At 36.1% G+C, this 25376-nt stretch overlaps 3 protein-coding genes across 5 annotated transcripts; 1 reads left to right on the top strand and 2 right to left on the bottom strand.

The window, feature by feature from the left end:
- Window positions 1-155: 155 nt before the first annotated feature.
- Window positions 156-6195, bottom strand: LOC135596923 (probable receptor-like protein kinase At2g42960). Of its 3 annotated transcripts, none has more exons than XM_065089201.1 (8): window positions 4653-4855; window positions 4298-4482; window positions 4087-4191; window positions 3690-3812; window positions 3193-3363; window positions 2935-3064; window positions 1873-2082; window positions 156-787 (listed from the first exon to the last, which is right to left on the bottom strand). In XM_065089201.1, exons 1-8 carry the CDS (start codon window positions 4701-4703, stop codon window positions 665-667), a joined length of 1098 nt encoding a protein of 365 aa, XP_064945273.1. In that variant the 5' UTR covers window positions 4704-4855; the 3' UTR covers window positions 156-664. The 3 variants fall into 3 exon arrangements, with proteins under 3 accessions (XP_064945273.1, XP_064945272.1, XP_064945271.1); XM_065089200.1 differs by adding an exon at window positions 5810-6195 and having other exon boundaries at window positions 159-787; window positions 4298-4972; XM_065089199.1 differs by adding an exon at window positions 5795-6194 and having other exon boundaries at window positions 162-787; window positions 4298-4972.
- Window positions 6196-10247: 4052 nt separating this feature from the next.
- On the top strand, window positions 10248-15829 carry LOC103970416 (serine/threonine-protein kinase haspin homolog). The gene is made up of 16 exons (XM_009384186.3): window positions 10248-10336; window positions 10409-10538; window positions 10619-10696; window positions 10981-11077; window positions 11175-11794; window positions 12275-12398; window positions 12476-12591; window positions 12781-12892; window positions 13111-13203; window positions 13288-13349; window positions 13446-13576; window positions 14116-14186; window positions 14259-14311; window positions 14674-14740; window positions 14859-15031; window positions 15489-15829. Exons 1-15 carry the CDS (start codon window positions 10321-10323, stop codon window positions 14982-14984), a joined length of 1896 nt encoding a protein of 631 aa, XP_009382461.2. The 5' UTR covers window positions 10248-10320; the 3' UTR covers window positions 14985-15031; window positions 15489-15829.
- Window positions 15830-16504: 675 nt separating this feature from the next.
- Window positions 16505-21278, bottom strand: LOC103970415 (nuclear envelope-associated protein 2). Its single transcript, XM_009384185.3, has 6 exons — window positions 20775-21278; window positions 20096-20368; window positions 19902-20009; window positions 17633-18094; window positions 17439-17540; window positions 16505-16946 (listed from the first exon to the last, which is right to left on the bottom strand). The coding sequence occupies exons 2-6, from the start codon at window positions 20291-20293 to the stop codon at window positions 16779-16781; spliced, it is 1038 nt and encodes a 345-aa protein (XP_009382460.2). The 5' UTR covers window positions 20294-20368; window positions 20775-21278; the 3' UTR covers window positions 16505-16778.
- Window positions 21279-25376: the final 4098 nt, after the last annotated feature.

Raw genomic sequence — 25376 nt, 5'->3', positions numbered from 1 at the left:
TGGCTCATCTTCTCTTATTTGTATGCAAGTCTCTCAATATTCATATTTACATACAAAATCATTTTATTTGCATAACATTGTCTGGATAACAAATTACACATGAGAAATATCATTTCACCAACCACTAAGTTCACAATATCCAATCAAGAAAAAGCTTGGATTTTTCCTTAACGCAAAAGAGTGTGAAACTTAAGTTTTTCTTACCCAGTAAAAAAAGAAAAAATAAATTAGAATTTAATCATGTCTGATGCATCCAACTCCATTCGCATCACCGCGAACCAAATGTGAAACTTCAGTTGAATAACCACTTTAGTGTCATGGACCAAGTAACCGAGGCTGAATTACCAAGAGAGATGGTGCCTTTTAATTTAACAGCATAATATTTTCCTTCAAACACAGTCTGATCAAAAGTCACAGTACAATCTCTGGATCATGACCACATTCATGCAATTATTTACATTTTCTGAAACTATACCCTGTACATAACATAAATTGTCCTAAAGCAATCTAAAATCGGACTGAGCAAACACCATATAAAATGACTGGAAAATAAAGAAACTTCAGGTTTTTTCCTGGTGCTCTTTATTTGGATTCAAACTAAAGTGAATGCCAATGAAAGCAACAAATTCTGAAAATTTTGGGCAGTTACTAGTAGTTTCTGCAATCATTTTTTCCTATTGTCTCGTATGCCGTTGGATTTGAAATCAGGCTTGGCATTTGTGTCATAGCCCACCCTTTGTGATTCGATTTCAGTTTTCCAAGTTCTGTTATGTGGATGCCTTTGGTCCTGCAAAATTACCAAGAATTTGATGAATTCATATTGTAAAAAGGTTTTCTTAGATCTGAAGTTTGTTTAATTCACAGGAAAATGGACACATTGCTATGTATAAAGCAAAGTACAGTCAACAAGATCACAAATCTAAAAATATAAGGTAAACACCAATGGCTTGGTAATAATAATGTACATCTAAGAAATATCAAATGTTGATACCATATTGGATATGACCTATTAGCAGGTAAAAGCATCCTGTGTTAGTTAAATAAGCAAGCTTTTATAATCGAAAGATGCATTCAAGAATAGTGGAATGTAGGAAACATGATCTTAGACCCAAAATAGAACTGCGAATTCAATTTGATCACACAAAATTTTCTAAACAAAACAAATTTATAAGTTATGACTACCGGAATTTAGCAACTTGTCTCAAGTGTCACATTTAAAAATCCCTGAAATGAATTATGTTTGGACTTGTCACTTGTACTTTTCCAGTACAAGACTTCTTAACCAGCATGGTCAATGAACATAGAATTTGATGTTGCACACTGAATTAGAAGGCCATACTGCAAAGCGATAGTCTTTGGCTCAGCTCCAATATTTTAGGAGAGACAATCCAAAATGGTGGAAGATTGTCACAAACATTTTTATGCTTTTAGGAAGTTATAACCGTGATCCAGCAGGAACAGATGATGAAACAAACTTAGTTGCAAAAAAAAAAAGGCGCACAAAAACTGTGTACAATGAGAGGTGGATTCTGAGCTAGCATAGATGTTTCTTGAACTGAGTATTAATATATGTCAATTCTCCATCTAAAGCAATATGGTAAACCTAGGTACTCGTAATCTTCTGCAAGATGTGGTCTAAAATTTTATGTTGGATTTCTTATCTCCTGGTATTTAAAGTCTAAATCAAGCCTACACAGATGGACAAGCTTTTGAAGACCATAAACCTATATGTGAGTTTAATTTCAGTCAAGACAACCATGTCCACAAATGTGTTGCAAAATCATTTGCATTCTTGATAACTCAAACCCTCCACTACTATTTATAATGTATAATTTGCTTCTGGATATTGAACTAAGAAATTAAAAAGCAGACCTCAAGTGGTCTAGGGTAATCGGGTTCCAGCATCTGGACAACCCGGCCCATTGCCGGTCTCTTCTCTGAATCTGGATCAACACACCTCAATGCTGTCAAAAGAGTCTTTTTAAGAGCTTTAGTTGATGGCCTGATCACAATCCTTGGATCTACTACTTCTTCCGATCGGCGGTTCCCAATCATCCATTTAAGCCATTCAACAAGATTTACCTACAATCATGCAATGAAAAGGATTCTCAAGATAAGGAAACTTTTGAAAAGAAAACGCTGGATTTATATTTTGCAAAAGAAGATCTCAGAAACTCAAGATTTTAGAATAATTCAAGATTTTAGAATCTTAAGATGACCAAGACCAAACTACCTTCTAGAAACTTCCTCTTAACATTTTATAAGAGAAGAATTGATAAATGGTTGAATTGATTCATAACACTAAGTTAATTTGGTTAACGTGTTCCTTTGATAAATGAGTATATCTCCACAGTTGACACCATACACTTTGGATAGAGAAAAGTAACCTATAAAATTCTTTACTGTACTATGTAGTATGCACCTTAGTTTGTGCTTGATCGCAGAGAAAATATCACAGGAATCGTGAATCAGGTGTTTTTTTTACAGATCTAAAATAGGTTTGCTAAAGGAAAAGCAGGAAGCATCTAGACACATAAGTAAATGTAAATTCAAAGATATCAAAAGTACTTTTACATGAAAACCAACAATTTCTGAGTGACTTATAAAGTTGGCAATGACAACCCAGGACAGGAGATAGCAATTGACATATATTAAAGCACCAAAAGTTTAAAGTTTTGGAGTTCTTATGCATGTAGGTAGCGGAAGCCTTTCACCAAAACTTAAGAGTTCAGGACTATGGGATGATCAGAATCACTCTTCTAGTTGTGTTTGTTCTGGTTGTGAACAAAATAAGTTTCTAGAACACAACAAGCTAGCCTTAACAATGTTTTGCAAAACATATTTTAAGGTCCTTTATTGATGACTATACTAGTACTAATACTATTTACATTAGAGTAAACTGGATCATTGTCTTCACTGCCAGTAATTTTGTACCTCATCAGGAGGACGTCGATAGTCAACTGGATCCCTCCCAGTAATGACCTCCAAGAGAAGAACACCAAAGCTGTAGATGTCACTAGTTTCATTAAGCAATCCAGTATTTGCATATTCTGGTGCAACATACCTGCAAAATAAAAAGTAATAATAATGTCACTGGCTCACTTTCTCATTGCACTATGCCTTGGACTTAAATATGGAAATCAAACCAATTCAGCATATTAAAGTTGCAAATTTTGCAGCTAGAATATTTACCCAAAAGTACCCATCACTTGAGTAGTGATATGGCTTTTCCCAGCGCCCAACAGTTTTGCTAAACCGAAATCAGACACTTTAGCATTGAAATCTTCATCAACCAATATGTTACTGGACTTGATATCCCGATGCACCACCTTTGGCTCAACGGCCTCGTGTAAATAGGCCAGACTGTTAAAGTACACAGTTTTTTTATCAACCAACCATAATGTAAAACCTACTCTTAGGAGAGATCAAACTTTTATGTATGATGGACAAGTTAAACTCATACAAAGGCTAAAGATGTTAAATTAGAAAAGGAACGTGGATGTCCAAAGGTAATCATGAAATGTACAAGTTAGAAACACATGCATACAATAAGTTGATTTTCAGAATTGCATAATAATTATTGCCAAAAGACCTTAATAAACTAAAGTCCACAGACAACAAGATTACCCTTCAAGTTGAAGTTTGAAAATGGGTAAAATGAGAGAGAATGTTTCAGACGATCTACTTACGCTTTAGCTATTCCCAAAATAATCTTCATACGAGCATCCCAAGTAAGAGAACCCTTCTGTCCGATGGCCCCATGAAGCCACTGTTCAAGATTTCCATTATTGACATACTCGTAAACTAGCATCCTGATCATTTTCAGACAGCATAAATCAACTGGCTTAGAATTGTGTGGAATATACATGACATGTAACAGAGTATCTGGACATTTATGTGATAAAGGTAAAAGGAACCATGTTTAGCTCATAAATGTAAGGCAACTTGTCAGGCATGAAGGAAAACATGTTAATTAAACGAAAGGGAATTTGGTATGATACCCTTGTTCTGGTGCCACATAAATAAAGCTGGTGGAAGTAAAGCTTTTAGAACAGGATAAAAGAGTAATATCAGAGGATTGTGCACCTTTGAGTGCCTTCCATACAGTACCCGAGGAGCCGAACCAAGTTCTTGTGACGAACATGACCGATGGCCTCAACTTCAACTCTGAACTCTTTCTCTGCTTGGCCTCTGGAAGCCATAGCACAAGATATATAAGAAAACAATTATCAGAATGACATCCTTAAAGGAAAAAACTTGTACAACGATCACACATATTAAGTGTATATGAACTCACAAATTGTTGAGGAGTCTCTTAATTGCTACATGAGTTCCATTGATCAACTGCCCACGATAAACAACACCATAACCGCCCTCCCCAAGAACATTATCCTTGGCAAACCAGTCGGTTGCAATTTCTAGGTCCCTCAAGGTGAACCAATGACCCCAACCTAGATGAGAGAATTGTGGCAGGCCAGACAACTGCGAAGGAGCAACAATAGGGTAACCAGAATGCTGTCTGTTTACATCAACCATCCCTGTACTTCCTACTTCAGTGTAGTTAGCGCTTCTATCTTTCTCAACATAATGCAACGAGCTGGTGTTACTATTTTTGTAACTTCTTTCCAATTTTCCCAAGTCCAAAACCTTACTTGATTCATTGTCACTGGAGCCGTCATAAGTTTCAAGAAGAACAGAGTCATCTTTTATAATTTTCTCAACCGGCACTTCCTTGATGTCTCTTGAAAATGCAGGTATCTGTGTGGTAGGAAGGTAGCCGAAAGCCCTTTTACTTCTTCTCCGGTTCTGAAAACAGACACACATCAATAGCAAGGATAGTGCGCATAACAAGAGAACACCAAAACTTATTCCAATTATCTCCCAGATTTTAAGACCAAAAGGACTGATCTTTTGAGATAGGTGTTCAGCAAGAGAAGTATTCGGTGATGACATATTTCTGATGGCACAGTTCCTACAAGAAAGAATGGAAAACATGAAACTAACTGAAGAAATTATGCCAAAGTTGAACATCACGTTTGTGGAAGGGAGGAGTTTAACAAATATGGAACTTTTGAACTAATGCCATAAAGGACAAATAAAAATGTTAGTTAAAATTCAGTCCAAAAAAGACGGAGATTGTTGATAAAAAAGTTAAATACCAGAAGTCGGATTAGCATCAATTGCCCACGTAAAAGGAAAACAATGACAATAATGGTATATGCAAATCCTGGAAGAAAAACTGCACGACTAAGGAAGTTTCTGTTCTGACCAACAGGACCTTTTCATTCGCTTTCCTGTTTCATAACAGCATTACGATGGAAATATACCCAATGTAAAGCCTATGATGTCATATCAAATGCATCGAACTTTGGAACAACTCCACTAAATTCTCAAACCAAACTCATTCAAAAAGAAAAGAACTCTTATGATAGTGTAACAAAAGGAGTAGCAAAATGGAAGATGAAACTTCGTGTGTGCCTAGGTTATCAAATTCTACTACAATTAGCAAATAAAAAGCATGGCTGTCGAAGTAATCTAAACAAATAAAAGAGATGTCTTTTATGAAAAATCGCTTCTTGCAACCCGATCATTCCAGACATCACCATTTTAATGCAACAAAAGAATCATGCAAACAACTTCACATGCTTTTCTCCTCAAATACTATTATCTCTTAGCACCAGCAGCACTGGTAGAATCCGACCATGAAAATTAATCCGACAGACACAAAGCTAACAACAAAGAAATCAAACTCAGCCACGGCAAGCAATCAAAAGAGAAACTTGTCACATCCTACCTCCAAAAATCTCACTTTTAGTGACCACCTTCGGTTGAGCCACACCCAGCGCCCTTCGCCTCATCTGCTCCCTCTTATACCTCCCCTGCTACAGCGCCAGAGCCAGACCGCACAAGACCGACGCCTGGCCCACCCGGCACGGGCGAAGCTACAAGTCCATTTCCTAGGGATGGGAGGGAGATCACACGGGGCTCGGTGGTTGGAAAGCGGGCTACTACGGTTAATTACGCCGCGATGGGGGGGTCCTCGTGCCGCAGCTGGGATAGAGGTATAGGACGTGGTGTCGGCAGCAGCTGCTACTGCTGCTTCAATGGCGGAAGAGAAGCAGACGAGCAGCCCTCTCTGACCTAATCCCCTCGAATCGGACATCGAGTAATGGGGACGGAAGGGTTCGTCGCGAACGGCAGGCAGAGGCATAAAAGGGTATGGAAGACGGCCTCTCACGCACACATCATCACGTGTTTTTTATGTGACGTTTACGAAGGATATTCCTGCCGATTCGAATCTATCGGGAGCGGTCAAAGATGATCGATCGTGGGAGATCGACTACACGTACGGACGGTCACGATTCTTGTACTGTGCATGCGTACGTGTCTCATCACATTACGAAGGACCCACATCCGGCCGTGGGACCTCCCAAATACTTGCACGCTTCGCACGCTCATTCGTCGGGGCGGTCGGTGGTGTCCCGAGTCAAAGGCACGCGACCGCGTGCGTTGACCGAGGTGCCCCTGTGGCGGGACCCACTCGTTTGACCCAAAGCAACGTAGGGTTTAGACACGTGCCTGGTCGTTGACCCCCACAACGTGAAGGCCATAACCTTACGTAAGGAAATTATAGGTTCGGGTCTTTCCTCGTTAGATTTTGAATTAGGATCATGCATTGTATCGAGCGGGTCAAACGAATACAAAGAGGAATATACGTATGTATATGAATGTACATACATACAATACAATGATAATATAACATCAAATCAATCTAAAGCGGTTTGGCGACGTGGAATGACCCCATCGAAGGCTAAAATTACGGTGGATGCTGAGACCGGTTGCTTTACAAGATCCCGATAGATCTTGCGTGCTGCGTGACGTGGACTTGGTTCCCATCTCAAGACCAAATCTACGCTTCAAATGAAAACTAAAAGACGAATGCCAACAAAACATTCTATTCTGCAATGCAGATTTCATCATCTTGCAATTATGGCATGACCTTTATACAGTACGGCGTTGTTTGCCACCTAATCTACCCATCACAATCCGATACAGCTGTGATGGATGATATAAGCCACGTAGAATTATGTCTCATTGCCCTTTTTTTTCTTTTATTATTTTTATGCGTATGAACGATGAGATTACTCGAATCAAATTTACGAGGAACTCAAATAATAAATAGGATAAAATTCATGCGTGTGATGTCTAGTTTTTTCTTGACAAAAAAATATTTTAATCGAGTAATTGAAAATCCCAAAAAAAAAAAATATCCATTGTATTTTTTTTTTTGGTTTTTCAAATACTCATTTTTATATTTTAAATGCTCCCTCGAATTTCTAACGCATGAAATTAGAATAAATCAAAAAATTCTTTAAGTTGGCCTAAATTTCTAACACATCTTGATTTTCTTGATCAATATGATTCTATCTAAAAGCTTAAATCTATAGTTGCTATATGATTTTTTTTATAATCTTAATTATAGTAACTTCAAATCGATACTACAATAATAAAGTGGAGTAAGTAATGCGAATCTTTTGTCGAGATTTATAATTAGTCATATTTTAACTTAAGTTAAGAGTATTTACAATTTCTATTAAGATTTTTTAGATATTCATCTGTATTTTATCATGAGATTATATAGATCTTTTTTCGTCATTGAGATCGATAGCGAGTCATACATTTAATTAGGTAAAAAATATTTATATCTTAATTTATAATTTCTATCAAAAAAAATTTATGTCTTTGTCTATTTTTATTTTTCATACCGCTAATAATAATCATTTTATCTTTTTCAATTATATTTATAGGTCGATCATTCATAATGAAAATATTATTTTCTTATATTTTCTAGTAATTATCTTAAATTAATACTGACCAAAAAGTAAATCTAAATCACCTAAATTTCTATCGTGCCAAATCATTAATTATATTTGAATTAAATGAAATTCATAGTTTTTTATATAAATAAATAATTAAGACGAGATATAAATGAAATGTTTTCAAATAACATATCTAAAATTATTATTTTATTTTTATCTTCATCAGAACCATCTCATTTTTTATCTTTATCGAAAAAAAAATCTCTAAAATCTCGGTATTTACTATCGATAATTAAGATTTTTACCAACTCAAATTATGGCATCGAACTCGAGTGAGTTCTGAGTACGGCAACGCGTCTTTCTGATATCAAAGATGGCCCAAAAATCCAGAGGAGATCTATCCAGCAGTGCTGCATGCATACAGAAAGAAGAAACCCGTACTGTCCTTCTCTTCTTCCTCCTGCCGCTGACGGTCACTTTGTGCACTGCAAGGAACACGACGAGCACCTAAAATGGCCCCATCGCTCTTGACATGATGTTTCATCCATCACCACCCTTCTGTCACCTCACCCCCTGACATTTTTCCGGCTTTGTTTAGTGGTCGCTGTGGGAAACAGCCATTGCTCCCCAGCTTTGTTTGTCGCCTCCGTGCATGCATTCGTCCGGTTTATGCTTCTGTCATCATTCTCCGATGGAAATGGTTTGTAATCATTTGTCTCGACCTTTAATTTTTTTACGGTGAGGAAAAAATATATCATGTCGATCTCATACGGATAAACATCCATATTGAAGATAATGATTATCGAAGAATTTTTGGTATCTTTTTTTTACACCAAAAAAATAACAAGTATATATATGTTACTATTAGGATTGCAACATCGATGGATTGGAAGACGTTGGAATCAATATAGATTGATAATCTCCTTACGGTTGAGTTTTATCTTTAAAAGTTAATTTCTCTCTCTCTCTCTCTCTCTCTCTCTCTCTCTCGATGATTTTTTTGTTAAAAAACATAATTCTATTGTTCTTACTATAATAATAGAATAAATTTATCAAAAAATTATAATAATAATAATAAATAAATAAATAATATCTATGATCGATGATCGATGTGGAATGTTAGATTAGCTCAAGTTACGCAAGGAGTCCCTAAATCCATCCTCGTATAATGTGCTTTCGATGTCTGATAAAATCATTCGATTTGTACTCAAGATCAATATGATATGGGAGGTATTTAATGTGGTCTTTCCAATGTCTAAATTAGGTTATAGTCGATTATGATTTATTTACTAGTAGTTCAAAAGAATATTTCACATAATAAAAATATTATTTGAATATTTTCTGTTTGAGGATTAGTGATTGAGGATTCTATCGTCTCCTACTTAGGAGGCCACATGCCAAGTTGTGGAATGAAAGAGCAAAAGATACAAACACAAGGCAAATGGTTACATAGCGTAGGATGTGTTTAGAGGAAAATAAATTTACCTCCGATGGAAAATTCGCATCGGAAATTAATTATCAAAATAATAATAATAATAATAATAAATAAATAAATAAATAAATAAATATCTAATATCGATGATCGACTTACGCAAAGAGTCCCTCAATCCGTCCCTGTATAATGTGCTTTCAATGTCTGATTAGATTAGCTCAACTTACGCAAGGAGTCCCTCAATCCGTCCATGTATAATGTACTTTCGATATCTGATAAAATCATCTGATTTGTACTCGAGATCAATATGAGGTGGGAGGTATTTAATGTGGTATTTCCAATGTCTAAATTAGGTCATAGTAGATTACGATTTATTTGCTAATAGTTCAAAAGAATATTTTGCATAATAAAGATATTGTTTGAATATTTTCTATTTGAGGATGAGTGATTGAGGATCGAGGATTCTATCATCTCTACTTAGGATAAATATTCCTCATATCAATTATTATTTCTAATTAATTGATAATCATGACTGTTTGTATTGATCTCTATTCTATCAATCTTTTAGGTTATTGTAGGTTTGACGAATAGGTAGACTCAACAACATGACAAGCATGAGCTCAATCAAATAAGAGTTCCGACAACGTGGCGGCAGCTTACGTTGACGGTGGACTTTTGTCAAACCCAATGTTGACTACTGTCACTTATTGTCTCCGCACGTGCCCCACATGCGCTCACACATTTTGGTTTTTCGATCTAAAGCTTACTTGTTGATTATCCAAATTTCTCTCGAACTCGATTATATATATATATATATATATATATATATATATATATCAGATGCTAAAATATTGTATTTATAAGAATTAGTAGACAAATTTACCGACCTTTCCCAAATGGGCTCGGGCCTTAATGGGCCCAAAAACCCAACACAAAGGCAGAGAGGAGCCCATTGTCGATGTCTTACCTCGGCGTTTGCATTTGGTACCGTCCTCGACAAGCCCTTTCAAAAATTCCCTCTCTTTCTCTCTCTCTCTCTGCGACGTAGGGCTTCGGATTGCTCTCGCCATGGCTTCTCCAAGAGGTATCGATGGAAACCCTTACTAATTTTTGTCCAGATATTTCCATGTCACCTCCTCAATCTCTTTCTCTCTAGGCGTCGGAAGCGATCTCTGGGCGGAGATCATGTCGCAAGAAGAAGAACCACAGCCTATCACTCAAATAGCTGTGGTTTATGGAAGAAGACGAAGAACAGTCGAGGATCCGAACGCTAAGGACGCAGCGACGTGAGCATGAAGAACACTACTTACCAGCATTTCTCACATTTTATATGTCTAAAAAAAATTCGATTTTTTTCCCATTTAAGCAATCGACCGAGCGGGGAGAACCGAGTGAGCCTTGGTCCCAGCAAGAGACCCAGCTGGAACCGGTCCCTTTCCACGAGGTATGCCAAAAACTACTTCATTTCTTTTCTTTTTCTTGTCATTAATTTTATTCAACGTGTTCTGGACGGGTTAGAATGCTGCCTTTTGCTCTCGTCTATCATCGGGTTGAGGGTTCCAGTGGTTTCTGATATGAAAGTTGGTATCTTGGGTTTGGCAATCTACTGTCTTCTTTTTTATTTGGATACTTGTATGACTTTTTCTCTGTATCTTTCCACTTAGGACGTTTCATTAAGCTCTTTATGCCGTGCTTTTTTTCTTGTTTCACTGATGTTTATATCGATAGAGGAAGAGAAAGTATTGTTGTCGCAGCAGGGGTGAATTTTAGGCCTCGGCCCAAACAAAAAGGAGCACCCCAGAAAGGAAAGCAGGGTTCTAGAGCAGTATGATTTCTACCTGTGAACGAACTATACAAACAGTGCTATGGCGGATATTGATTATGTAATTGAGTATTTTGTTTTTACTTCGCTTTGTTCGCAGAAGAAAGCTGGACAGGAACCCCCAGATTTCACAAAGGAGAAGAACTACTTCCAAGAAATCGACTCCTTTGAGCTGCTGGAAGAGAGCCCCTCGCCCAGGAATTTTGGTACTTGGGCTCTGGGTACAAAACACGACATCATTGTGCATGATTTGCCAGCCATTCTGGAGAGATGGAGAATCACAAAGCTTGCTTCCAGACATGGTTCCCAGCAGTTGTTTAAGATTATGGAAACACCATTAGTTCCTTCTGTGCATAGTAGCTGTAGTGCATCCGATGATTTGGCTGCAAAAACCCCTGAAAGGGTTTTGAGGACAAAGGCCCCATTGAACGTCACTTCACACAAAAAAATCCTTACCCCACAGTTTGATAATAGCATTGTCACTTCCTTCGATGAACTTCACATAGATGAAGAGGAGGTTGCAAATATTATGAGTGAAGATGCGGAAACCTCGAGGGAAGTTCTTGACTCTAATAAGCCGGAAGAAGCTACCCAGATCGACCCATCAATCTCACAACGTGCATCATTGACCGGTGAATATCTGAGTACATTTGACCAACTCATGATGGTTTGCCGACAATCATCTCCGATCAGCCTAGGAGAAGTTTTCTCTAGATATTGGTTTGCTCTGTTACCTTCAACTCTATCAGGATTTTTTTTTTTCTGTTCCAAAGATCATATTTACATGTATCAGTTGTCATACATGTTATCTTAATAGGTTAAGTGAAAATTACCGCATGCTTGACATTCTTCGATGCGTCCATCTTTTATGATCTGGGAAGTTTATATCACCACAGGAAGTAGGTCTGTTGGTTACTTGATTGTGCATTTCCATATAGACCTTATGAAAGTAATCCTACTAAAAACCTAGCTTGTTGTAACATAGGTAATCCATTATTATGTGATCATGTGTCTTGATCAGGAATTTGCTTAATACACAAAAGCCACAGTAAAATTTACTTATTAATCACTGATGATGATGATGTATTTAATTCTACCAATCTGAATTACGTTGCCTTGAACTCGTTCTTAATCATTGACGTTGAGAACAATTTGAAATGCTGGAAAGTCATTATCTAATGTTGATATTTGTTATCTCAGTGGGCTAAGTTGTATTGTCAAGATTGGAGAAGGCACATACGGAGAGGCCTTCAAAGCTGGTGAGACTGTCTGCAAAGTGGTCCCTATTGATGGAGATCTGTTAGTGAATGGAGAAGTTCAAAAGGTTTGTAAATTTGTTGTTCATTATCTTGTTGGCTCAAATCTAATCACAAAGTTACTGGACTCTCCTTATCTGTTCAGAAATCTGAAGAAGTTCTTGAAGAAGTCATGCTTTCTCTGACATTGAATAATTTAAAAGGGACACGAGGGGAAACTAACAAGGAAAATGCATGCACTGGCTTCATCGAAACAAAAGAGTATTACTGCAAACTTATTTTGTTTGTACAGGGAAAAGTAGCACAGTTATTTGCTTTGAGCATGATTATTTTTTTACTTGCCAATTTCAGTGAATAATATGTCTTTTACTTACAGACTTATGTTTATATGCCAATTTTTAGTGTATATTCATGTTTTAGTAAAATGTTAATCTTATTTTCTCTCTTCAGCTTTTATGTTTGTCAAGGAGCCTATGATCCTGGCTTGATTAGTGCATGGGAAGATTGGGATGCAAGGCACAGTTCTGAAAATGATCATCCCAAGGAATTTACAGAGAAACAGGTTTCCTCTCAAAATTTAAAAAAAATTCTATATATAGATTATGGACAGTGGAGGTGTGTGGCAAGTTAGTATTGCTAGGGTTGTCTAATTTTTGGAGACAAACATAGATATATAGATACAAAGATTTAGATCTGTAGAATTGCATTAAAATACATTTGCATATATATATGGTGCTGCAACTAAGACCCTCTTAGTGATAACAATAACATTTTTTTCAGTGCTTTATAGTGTTTGTACTCGCTGATGGTGGCAAAGATCTTGAAAGCTTTGTGCTCTTAAACTATGATGAGGCTCGCAGTTTGTTGGTGCAAGTACGCCATTTATATTTCTCCCTGTTAATACATTGTTAAGCTGGAATATTACATAGATTTACTGCTTCCCACTGGATATTGTAGGTTACCATTGCATTGGCTGTGGCAGAAAGTGCCTGTGAATTTGAACACCGAGATTTGCACTGGTATCATTTGTTCATTTTTCAAGCAATCTGATCTAGGTTTTCATGTTATTTGTGTTGGATCTGTTTTTGCTTGCAAACACAAGCTGTTTTTTGCAGGGGCAACATCCTTTTAAAGCGTAATAATGATCCTATGACAGATTTCACACTACAAAGAAAGAAAATGAGGGCTAAGACATTTGGGTTAACTATATCAATAATTGACTTTACTCTGTCTCGGATTAATACTGGTAAGTTCTGACTCAACTACCAAGTCCTCAAAAGTTTTCCTTTGAAGTGTTATATGCATATGTAAATTTGAGAAAGGATTAAATTAGTGCACCAGGCTCCTGTATATGTGGGGTTCAGAAAGGGATTGTGTAAGTAAATTTAAAAACTGCAAACACAGTGCACGATGCTCCCGCCTACATGGAGTTAGGGAAGAGTCCAGTGTGTGCAGTCAATTTGGGAAGGATTAGTACATTTGGCATTACCTCTGCAAACAGAGAGGTTTTTTCTGACTCAAAACACCAGTGACCTAGGCCCCAAGGAGCAACATGTGTGTAAGTAAATTGCATGTAATATTCGTGGTTAGAGTCAAGTTGTACTACAAGGAAACTGATCCTGGAAAATTCTTCCATCCATCGAACATTTAAGAAATCATGGAATGCGAGGACTGACAAGATTGTCCTAATGGAATTTTCTCCTGCCATTACACACTAAATTGTGTGGACCTTTTTTTGTCTTTGTGAAAGATTGAAAGAGTGTGATGTTTCTACCATCTTAACAGGTGAAGCTATATTATTTCTAGACCTATCTGCTGATCCTGGACTATTTGAGGGTCCAAAAGGAGATAAACAGGTTGGTAGCAAATGTCACATCCGTTTTTTCATAGTTTTTTTAATTGTTTAACCAATTTTTATGTGGTTACAGTTTGATACATACCGCAAAATGAAAGATTTAACTGATGACTGCTGGGAAGGAAGGTAAACTCATGTTCATAAACAATCAACTTGACTAAATGCATATTGTCAACTCGAAAAGTCAGAATTACCAAAAAGAAGAGTGAAACAAAAGACTTTCTATCTCCTGAAGTGGTATAAAAAATCACTTGTCATTAAATATTTGTCATTTCTGAATCCTTCTCGTCTCTTAAAAGAGGTCCTACCAAATTGAGGAGACTGTTTGAAGCTCAATTTATCACAATGAAATGGTGTTTTGTAAAAAATATACACCAATGGAATAAGCTAACCAATGGAATATCACAATGTTGTGTATTGAAGTTATAGTTTGCTTTTCCATCTAATGTTTATTAACTCTACGCTCTTGTTGATCAATTATTGTGCAGTTTTCCAAAGACCAATGTCCTCTGGTTAATCTATCTTGTTGATATCTTGTTAATGAAGAAATCCTTTGTAAGTTCTTTTTTTTTATATTTTATTTCTCAGATTCTTCATAACAGCTTCTTGCAACTTCACATTCTGACTAATGAAATCCACAAATCTCTGCTAATGGCACATTTTTCTTTCTCAGAAGCGAACAACAAAAGATGAGAGGGATCTTCGTTCCTTCAAAAAGCGTTTAAGCTCATATGACTCGGCTACAGCTTCACTTGCTGATTCTTTCTTCAGTGATATGTTGGTTGACCACTGTGTATGAGGTAACACAATTGATGAAGTTATAAGGGTATAAGAATATGGAGCGAGGTAACAAGTTATGTCAGTAATTTCCTTTAAATATATTGTTTTTTTTGTGCATCATAGTTTATCTGTAAATTTTTTTAAGATGAAATCACAAAACTCTTTGTCAACATGATAGTAAATTAGTATTTGAAAATCTAATATCCTGATTTAGTTCCACATTCGAAAAAGGATATGACTTGTATTGACTTATGGTGGTTGTACTATTTTTAATATACACTTAAGTATTTTGGATCAATCATTTGGACTTAACAAAGTTAATAGGTGACTTGCCTCATAAGGTTGGATCACGATAAATGATATTAAAGTTGACCTTATGAAATAATTTGGCATGACTTGTAGAAAGCCTGCAACTAGATAAATCTATATTTGGTTTCATGCAAGTGTTATTTTCTTATGTTGAAGCTTGATTACTCTTGCTTTCTGTCCATTGACCTAAATATCTGCATATTTTTCTTTGCAGTCTGATTTCTGAAGTTTTGCTGCCCACTTTTTGGCTTCAACTGGCTTATTAGTTTGCCATCTTCCCATTAAGATTATGAATTCAGATCCTGTTCAGGTGTTGTTTTCTCAGACTCAATGGATCATCATCCACTGGGATTAGTGCTGGAAGCATACTTTTGTTGAACAGAAAGTAATATCCTGTCCTCAAGGATTTATTACCACTAATCAGAAGAAATTAATCTTACCACTTCTTTGAAGCATTGTCCATTCACAAATATGTTTGTTTCACACATGTAATTTATATGACGATGGATTGTCATGGTCTAGAAATTTAAGAAACACTTTAAAAATTTAAGGGAAAAGAAGGAAAGCCTCCCAGAAGTTTTTGATTTTTTTTTATAATTTTATAAATGTCTAGATTTTGATGAAGAAAATCTTAGTTGATTTAACTTGCTAATATAGAATCTTAGACAACTTATTCAGAGAGGACTCATTGTTGATTTGATGATACAAAGTCCTTAATTTATAAAGATGATACAAAGTCATGAAATTCTTTTAAAGGGACTAAAGAAAGGTTAATAAGTATGTGAAAAGAGGAACGTTCATAGTATATTAGCTTATCAAGTCTGTACAATTTATAGCATACATAAACTTTTAATTGTTATTATTTAATGTTAGGATGGATTTCCAAAAAAATAGCACTTCATGAGAAACACACTTAGATTTCTTCTCAAAATTTCCCTGTCTATCAGATTATGATTTTAGTGATTTTTTTTTTTCCTAGAACAATAATTTTTCAGTTTATATTTTCTATTATTATACCAAAGATTAAGTTAAATATTATTCTTGCTAAATTTGGCCTCAAGCATCCATTCCCTTTCCCCAAACATTGCATGGTGCAAGACCCAATTAAATATGTATATATATATATATATATATATATATATATATATATATATATATATATATATATATATATATATATATATGTATGTAGTAACATCTCTGATTATGACAAAATTGTAGTCACATCTCTGAATCATAATTAGATACCCTTTTGAATTATACTGAAACTTTTAAGCTACAAAATTGCATAATGACTGAGGCCAACTGTCCTTGGTCAATCAGATCAGTTCATTGCGCACTCATTCCACCACTATGCTCAGCTGCACAACTCTCCTCAAAATGGTGATCCTAAGCCCATGAGTTTTCATGTTCCTTATATATAGATTGTTTCTTACAACAAAGTTCTATTGCTAAGAACCAAAACCAACATTCTTTACACAGAGCAACTAAAGGCTCTACACTTCTACCGCTTCGCAAAAACAACTAGGAACAACATTGACATGGAAGCAACAATCTTGAATCCTGAACTCTCCCAAAAGTTTTGTTTGTCGCTGCAACCAGCATAGTTTTGTCGCTTTGTAGCCAATTCATCTCTTAGTTCCTTTATTGCCTTGTCTCTTTTCTCTCCCATCTGTTATATAGAAGCAAGCTTCATGTCACGATACACAAGTGTAACAAGAGTTGAAATGCTTCTAACAGCAAAGAATTAAAAGCCAAAAACCAAATGATCCTCAAGAATATCTTATTAACATCTCAGTGAACCGAAACGAACCACAACTAATGATGCTACTCTGTGCAAAAATTCAAACATTAGACGGCATGATGATTGTGAGTTGTCCATTAATCCTCATGAGTTGGCTCAAAGAACCTAAGGCAAATACTGCAAAATATCATACTGTGGTATGATTAAGTAGAGGGTCAAGTATCATCAGCTGTTTCTGAAAGTGCACTTGTTTGGTTATGAAACAGAAAGGTAGTAATTAACATCCAACATGAATCTATGTTGCAAATGGAAAAATAAAATGTAACCAACAAAAATAGATGGACACAAGTTAATTTGACTGGCTGAATACTAGTCTGAGACAAAATGACAAACTTCTTAACATTGAGAAAAACAAAATACCCTCTGAAGTTTCCGTATTTGGGACCGTGCTTCTTGAAGACAGAATTCAAGTTTCACTATCCTCTTTTTGAGTTCCTGCTCAGCTCTATGATATTTCTCTAGCTGCAATACATATAAACCAAACAAGCTAACGTATTAAATGCTGTCCAAACAAATAGCAAACAAGAGTTTCAAATCAAGGCAGGAAGACCAACCTGCGCTTCCAGTTTTTCGGTTTGTTGTTTCCAGTCTGCAGACAAGATCCTGATCTCATCCCTCAACCTGGCAATTTCTTCATCCTTTGCAGTCAGATGTTTATTGATATTCTGAAAGTTCTTCGGTGAAACTTCTGCCAATATCTTCCTAAGCTCACAATCGTTTTTCACTGCAGCTATTTCAACAGCATCCATTATCTCTTTCTCTATTCGGAAGACTTCATCCTTTAGCTGCCTTTGCGAGAGCTCTCTTGCTTGGAGATCCTTCTGCAGAAGGTCTATTTGCTCCCCTAGTTTATTTACTCTCATTTCCTGTTTCTCTAGTAAACTATTTTTCTCATCTAGTAATCTTAACAAGTCCAAACATTGGGATTGAGCTGATTGAGCTGATGCAGCACTGGCATCTGCGGTCACTCGAGTAATTGATAGTTGAGATCTTAAATCATCCAACTCCTTCACATACTGCATGCAAGGAGACAACTTTAGAGATTTTTCCAGAAAATTAAAAAATGTTACGCAGAGCAAACTGATTGATAAGAAACGAGCAATATTTTGTATTTGAATACCATGGTGAAAGTTGCAAAGCTATAACTAAAACAAGGTTAACTAAATTGATACACCACCATGAAACTTGGTGGAATCTCCCAACCCTAGTGTCGGATTCTCCCATTGACAAAGGCAAAGTGGTGGGAAAAAAATTCAACACCTGACAAGGATCACAACAGGGAAGCAAATTGCTGATGTCGAGATGAGAGGAAGCACTAAACATAGATGCAAAAGATGAAGGAAGCAAGAGATGGATGTAGCAATCAAGCAAAGAGGGAAGAATGAAGACACTAACATGGAAGTAAAGCCAACAATGGAGAGAGATATAAAAAGAAAGATGAAAAAATAGTAAGAAATTAGGTCAAGATGGAGAGCATGGTGAAGAGAGAGTATATGAAAAATGAACAAAATCATCCTTAATATGCCTATTGAAGTGTGATAGTCAGTTGAAACTTGCACTGATTGGTCATTAAGAGATGAAAAATCCTTAATATGCTTCTTACAAAATATAAAAGAACAAACTCATCAACTTATGCTGGTGCAATCTATCACAGGTTATTTGCTTCCAAAGTCCAATGTTCCCAACCGTCTAGATTATTCACATGTACACTAGAATCTATTTGAACCTCAAGCACCATTAAATGTTTTTTATAATACATTCTCTATATTGATAATATACATTGTAATTTAATGAATGTTATGATATAATTTATATATAATATTAAATAGGTAAAAATAGGGAGGGGTCCTCGGGGCCCAATAACCCCAAACCTAGTTCAAAACCCAACACAAAACTTCAAATGTGAAACCCCGTTTTGGATCCCTTAGCTTATTGAAATCAGATACAGATCTTAGATGGATCTAACCTGAATTTGACATTATAACACCTTCATGAGAATGATAGTTAAAAATTAAAACTTAGGGTGCTCTTTGTTTCTATGTTTGTTTTGGTTATAAATCTTTAGATTGGTTTCTGATAACACAGCCAAGCACCACTAATCGTCTGTGTTTCTATACTCGGATACAAACATGCATTACCCAATCCGAATCTATACAGCAATAACTCCATGGCTAAGTTATTTATTCAATTCTAGATCAAACATAAGTATTTCAGTTGTACTGATGTAAGTAATACTCACTGTTTATAGTAATTTATTATTAGTTGTAATAGTAACTAGTAAGATCATTGATATCTTGTGCATAGAATTTCCATTTCTGATAACTGCAAATCGATTTCTCATAGCATAACTCAGTTTGGTGGATCTTGCTTTAATGCCCAAAGCCCAAAGTATGTGAATATTGAGTAAGGAATATCGATGCTTCTATAAGTAAACTGTCTTCTTAAGATATGTACCAAACTGAAAGAGGAATCGACAATGGGAAAATTTGCATTAGTTAAACAACACAAAAATTAACAAAAATATGGATTTATTTCATTTCACCTGATCAGCCCAAATAAATGAGAATAGGGTTACTTTTGTTCTAAGAGGGGAGAATTCTAACTAGATAAAAGACTTAACTTTCATTCTGACATGGATCTGATCACTCTAATACCCGAAACAGGGGAGAATTATGCACGACCGTTGCTTACCGAAAAATAAAAAAAGATCCGAGTTTATAAGAAAAAATCAGCATCCACAGATAGAGGAACGAGGGAAAAACAAAATACAGAAGCCAAGTAAAGAATTTAAAGCAAAATATTAAGAAAACCCAAGATTTGCACCTGCTGGCTAGTAGACACACATGATTTCAGCTTTTCATCCTTATCTTGTAGACATATTTGTAACTGGCCTATTTCTTCCTCCATGCTCTTTGCCTTCATTTCCGCTACCTGTCAACAGCACAACATTTCATTCTCTTCCAAGCAGCAGCACCAAACACTTCTCTATTCTTTACAACAAGACAATCAAAAGCTACCTTTCTCGTGTGGGTTTCTTTTGTGAATGACTGTTCCTGCAAAGCCAACCGGCGCCGGACATCCTTCAGCTCTGCCGCCAATGAAACTACGTTCTTCTTAAAGCTCAACTTCTTCTCCGTCAGATCCTTCAGGAGTGGATCCAACTCCACAGACGACGAAGATGCCGTCACAGACTCTACTTTGTCCGTCGCTGACATCAGCAAATCCCCAATCTAGCTCGCAAAGAACAGAGTACTAAAGCGGACGACCTTCACAGTATTTCCAGCTCTCCTCTGCAAGCCACAGGGGCCGCACATACATTCAGGCAACAAATGGATGCAGTTTGCCCTAATCTACTTCAAATTCAAAACGCTAGCGACATGACTTTTGGGCCCCTTGCAGAATTCAAAACGAAAACGAACTTCCGGCATTTAGATCGAAAGTGACATGCAAGAGACAAAGCCATAGCACTCACCATGAAATAGAAAACAAAGAAGCATTTTCTACAGAGGAAAAAAAATCCTATTTTTCATCTGGACATCGCTGAAACCCTAGTCAAAATTACTACCGGTGGCGTTCCACGAAACCATTTCCCCAACAATAAGGAAACAATAACCGATCTGCACCGACTCCTTACAAGCTACGAGGCGTGTCCGACCCACCTCTAACACAGAAATCACGGGGAGAGCGTTTTCTTACCTCTGTGGATTCAAACCCAAACCGCAAAACGCTGAGACTACGCCTCCAAAGCCGCGGGTTTCTCTCCAAAAGCTCCTCGCGTAAAGAACAGAACTTCGCCACACATTTCACTGCCGTCTTTCCCCAGTCAAAGACTCGATCTACGTATCGCGTGATTCCAGATCACCGCCAAATATTGATTTATCCACGAGAGAGAGAGGTGTGTGGCAGCAAATGAGTAAAACCCTTCAGGAAAACTCGACCTTTGACCCCTTCTTCTTCTTCTCCTCCCTTCCCATCTCTCCCACGTCTCTGTCAACGTGCCCGGGAGGAGACGTACACATCACCGCATCGACACGAGCAGCGCCTCCTCCTCCGGTCCCGGAAGCTATATCGGGGAAGAAACCACAAAGGACGCGAACATCTTCTCGCAAAAACAAGGATTCAGCCTCGCTCTTTAAAGCGAAACGCTCAAAATCGATCGTTCCCTCTTCCTCCGCCTCGCACAGCCCGGGGACATTAATTGCAAGTCGCGGACCCCCGGGGGGTATGAACCGAGCAACCCGTGGCTCGGGTCCTCACAGGTACGGTACCTTCGGAAGCTGTGGTTCGGATTCGGTCAGCCGCGCGGCAAAATCCAAATTTGGACCGCCCTGGGGAAGGACGACCGGCACGTGGCGGTTCGGCGACAGGTTTTGTCTCGTGCCCTCTTCGTTCGGGACTTTGAAAAGACGCATATGCCCTTATCGGTCTGCGTGGTGGAGACGTGTCTTTGGGCGGTGGTGTGAGATGGGGAGGGCAGCTATATAATATGATTCATGTGCATGATTGATTTGACTTGTGAAAATTATACTGTTAATGAATTAGAATTATTAATTTCTGGCATTTCAATGATCAATACCCAAAAAGAAATACATAATTAATTGCAAGAATAACTCAGATGTGGCCATCATGTGGAAGATTAGAAGATTGCGGATGGATGCGAGACTCGAAGGTAGAGAGAGAGAGTCACATGAAGGAGAGCATTAGATAAGGGAAGCGTCGAGTGTCATTATATGCAGCTTATGAAGGTACACATAGCACTAATTTGTGGAAATAACACACATTTTTTATGTGTGTGTTTGATTTGGATACACGTGTGAAACCAAGGACTACTACCATCATGCCATGTCAAAGTTGGTATCCTGTTTAATTAACATGTAAATCTATCTATTTGGGGATATCAAGTAAATATTTAAGGATTTTTTGATTAAAAAAACTTTTTTTTTCTAGAAGATGCTCTAGTTTTTATTTTTCTCATCTAGTACCTTATTTTTTTTATTTCTAGAAATAGTCTTTCCTCTCTCGTAATAATATTCGACTTTCGACTCATCACTTTGTATACAAAAACCCTTTGTGTTGGCATGATTGGGACAATCATAACTTGTATCATTAACCAATAAAAACTAATCAATATCGATAATAAATTAATTTTTTTTAAATATAAGTTTCTATCCAACTATTCGGGGGATATTATGTATATATTATTTAAAATATTTAAAGTTTTTTATTAAAAAAAAACTTTTATTTTTTATTTTTATTTTTTTCTAGAAGATGCTCTAATTTTTTATTTTTCTCATGTGGCATCTTATTTTTTATATTTCTAGAAATGTACCTTGCTCTTAATACTAATATTCGATTTAACGGTGTGTATGCAAAGATCCTTTGCGTTGGCATGATCGGGGCAATCGCCTTCTAAACGACCTCCTTTATTACTTATATCACGAGCCAATGAAAACTAATCAATATTAATAATAAATTATTTTTTAAAAATCTAAGCTTTTAAATAATATATATATATATATTAAAGGAGTTAAGGTTATGATGATAAAAGATAAATATAATGATATTTACGTAATTTTTTTAGTTTTAAATGTGTCAGCTAGTTTAGCTAATAATTACTTTGATAAATTATTGTAAATTTTTGAAATCGAATTTGCCTTTATCACTTACCCCATAATCATATTATATTTCTTTTATCATTTATACCATCATCGAGTGTACTATAAAGTCAGAAAACACTCTAATATCTCAAGAACACAAGTATCGAACTCCAACAACAACAAAAAAAAGATATTTTAATCAGATCAATTGTCATAATAAGAACAATGAAACATGCAATCTCCCAATCCATGAATAATTGTAGAGTTATATTTTATTCATAATAGTAAATATTCAAATGAAAATTTTTAAGTTTTAATCAATCGAAAAAAAAAACATATTCAAATGAGAAATTTAAAGATTGCATAAATAAATGAAAGGCCGAAAGGGAATCGACTTAAAATCGAGTCACGAAGTCCATCGTCTTCGTTTGAAGCTTTTCCCAACGTAGACATGGGAGGAAGCGGCAACAGCGACGGCAACAGCAACTAAGGGAGAGATCCAAATCCTCCTCGCGACTTCTCATTCACTTTGCATGGTGGCGTCTTAAATCATCTTGTTGTTTTTTTTTCTTTCTAATGCAATCGATGCTTTGACTTGTTGATCGACATATGATGCTTTCTCGTGCAGTTGACAATACTCGATATCACATAAGAGGAGTAAGATGAGCTATTGACTTCTCATTCGCTTTGCATGGTGGCGTCTTAAATAATCTTTTTGTTTCTTTTTCTTTCTAACGTAATAAATGTTTTGACTTGTTGATCGACACATGATGCTTTCTCATGCAGTCGACAATATTTCATATTGCATAAGAGGAGTAAGATGAGGTATTGACTTCTCGTTCGTTTTGCACGGTAGCGTCTTAAATAATCTTTTTGTTTCTTTTTCTTTCTAACGCAATAAATGCTTTGACTTGTTGATCGACATATGATGCTTTCTCGTGCAGTCGACAATATTCCTCCATATCACATAAGAGGAGTAAGATGAGCTATTGACTTCTCATTCGCTCTGTACGGTGATGTCTTAAATAATCTTTTTGTTTCTTCTTCTTTCTAACATAATAAATGATTTGACTTGTTGATTGCTTTCTCATACAGTCGACAATATTCCTCCATATCACATAAGAGGAGTAAGATGAGCTATTATAGGGTTTATTGGATCCACTACTTCTTTCCTTCTTCCTGTGTACAAAGTCAAAGCCTAGGAGTCCAGTGGGCTTTGACCGAGGCTTCATCAGCCACATCACGAGCATCAGATTTGCCATAGTAATTAGAATCAGAACCCAATCGATTCCAGTTTCATTTTTGTAGATCCACCTATTTTAGTTTTGTTTCAAAATATTCCTTTAATTATTTATTTATTAAAGGGTATATTTATGTTTTTTTTTTTTTTTTTGTCGGTTCAAAACTAAACCACCGCTCTAGTTTGATTCAGAACCATCGAATCATTGACTTCGTGTCAGTTTTGATTGTTAGACTGATCTAATTTAGATTTGAATCGAATCATAATAAAATTTAATCGATATAAGATAACGAACTTAAGCTGAACCACCACGTTTTAGGAGTCCTTATAATTAAGTCAACCACATCTTTTCGTGGACCATTACATTCATTTCAAATCAATGCCAATATATGGACGCATGAACATAATTTAGATTGACCAAAATAAACCAAGTCAAAGAGAAATGTAACACACAATATATATAACTCAAATTGTTATATATATATATATATATATATATATATATATATATATATATATATATATAATTCGATTTATTTATTTTAAAGTAAAATTTAATCCACCTCTATATCTTTATCATGTTCATTCTAATTATAGATTTTTCCTGCAATTAGTTATTTTTAATATTTTTATTTTTTTATACTCTCAAAAATTATATTGAAACATTTAAGTCGTTGCTTTAACAAAACTCATCTTTGTCGATTTTTAATATATGAAATTATCTTTTTAACCCTATATAGAGATCTCAATAATTTACTTTCATAAATATAAAAATCTCAATATATTTTTTAAAAATATGAGAATCAAAAATACTAAAAGTAACTAATTATATGATTAATAATTTATAATTAACCGTCCTCTTTCTCTCTCTATCTCTCATATTCAATACATATTTATTATTCGAATCAAAACCAATTACATAAAGCAATCAATTACACGCCTATCGCTATCATATCTCTACACCATTACGTTTCCTTGTTGTCACGTATCAAACTCTTCCATTATCTCCCTTGACAAAGCCAATGCAAACGCCATCCGCTAAGCCTAAAGGGGACCTTATTGCCTTACGCACTCCGTCGATCCACCTTCGACTCACCGAAAAAGGTCGTCCTAAGAACACCACTCGTCCCATGTTTGGATGCCTAAATCGATGTGACATATTTATTGCATGCCAATCCAACACGTCCTAATCCCACAACATCATAATAATACTTAATGGATGTTGGCCGGCTTTCGGGTTAATCTAATAGCGGAGAAGATGAACACGAAGGCTTCTACTTTTTCTTCGTATCACGTCAGAAGATGTCAAAGTTTAGCTAGGAAATCTCTCGACCTTCAGCTCTGTTGCAATTCTAGCCGTCGAAGAACGATGTGTGCTTAGTCACGCTGATGTTGTAGAACATTGCAATTCTAGTCAATTAAGATCTAAAAGTGTCATGTATGTGTTCTTATAATATTAGA

Source organism: Musa acuminata, chromosome BXJ1-11 (assembly GCF_036884655.1).
Source record: "Musa acuminata AAA Group cultivar baxijiao chromosome BXJ1-11, Cavendish_Baxijiao_AAA, whole genome shotgun sequence".
NCBI lineage: Eukaryota > Viridiplantae > Streptophyta > Magnoliopsida > Zingiberales > Musaceae > Musa > Musa acuminata.
This window is presented reverse-complemented; position numbering and strand designations above follow the sequence as displayed.

What these genes read in the sequence shown, in the direction of transcription:
- LOC135596923 (XM_065089200.1), bottom strand. Translation starts at nt 4,953, where the DNA reads ATGTCATCACCGAATACTTCTCTTGCTGAACACCTATCTCAAAAGATC. An exon ending in CAAGTGATGGGTACTTTTGG is followed by an intron (nt 3,065 to 3,192) that starts GTAAATATTCTA and finishes TTTATTTTGCAG; the next exon opens with GTATGTTGCACCAGAATATG. An exon ending in ATTACCCTAGACCACTTGAG is followed by an intron (nt 788 to 1,872) that starts GTCTGCTTTTTA and finishes GTAATTTTGCAG; the next exon opens with GACCAAAGGCATCCACATAA.
- LOC103970415 (XM_009384185.3), bottom strand. Translation starts at nt 20,293, where the DNA reads ATGTCAGCGACGGACAAAGTAGAGTCTGTGACGGCATCTTCGTCGTCT. An exon ending in AAGAAACCCACACGAGAAAG is followed by an intron (nt 20,010 to 20,095) that starts GTAGCTTTTGAT and finishes TGCTGTTGACAG; the next exon opens with GTAGCGGAAATGAAGGCAAA. An exon ending in CCGAAAAACTGGAAGCGCAG is followed by an intron (nt 17,541 to 17,632) that starts GTTGGTCTTCCT and finishes TATGTATTGCAG; the next exon opens with CTAGAGAAATATCATAGAGC.
- LOC103970416 (XM_009384186.3), top strand. An exon ending in TGAATGGAGAAGTTCAAAAG is followed by an intron (nt 12,399 to 12,475) that starts GTTTGTAAATTT and finishes TTATCTGTTCAG; the next exon opens with AAATCTGAAGAAGTTCTTGA. An exon ending in GTCCAAAAGGAGATAAACAG is followed by an intron (nt 14,187 to 14,258) that starts GTTGGTAGCAAA and finishes ATGTGGTTACAG; the next exon opens with TTTGATACATACCGCAAAAT.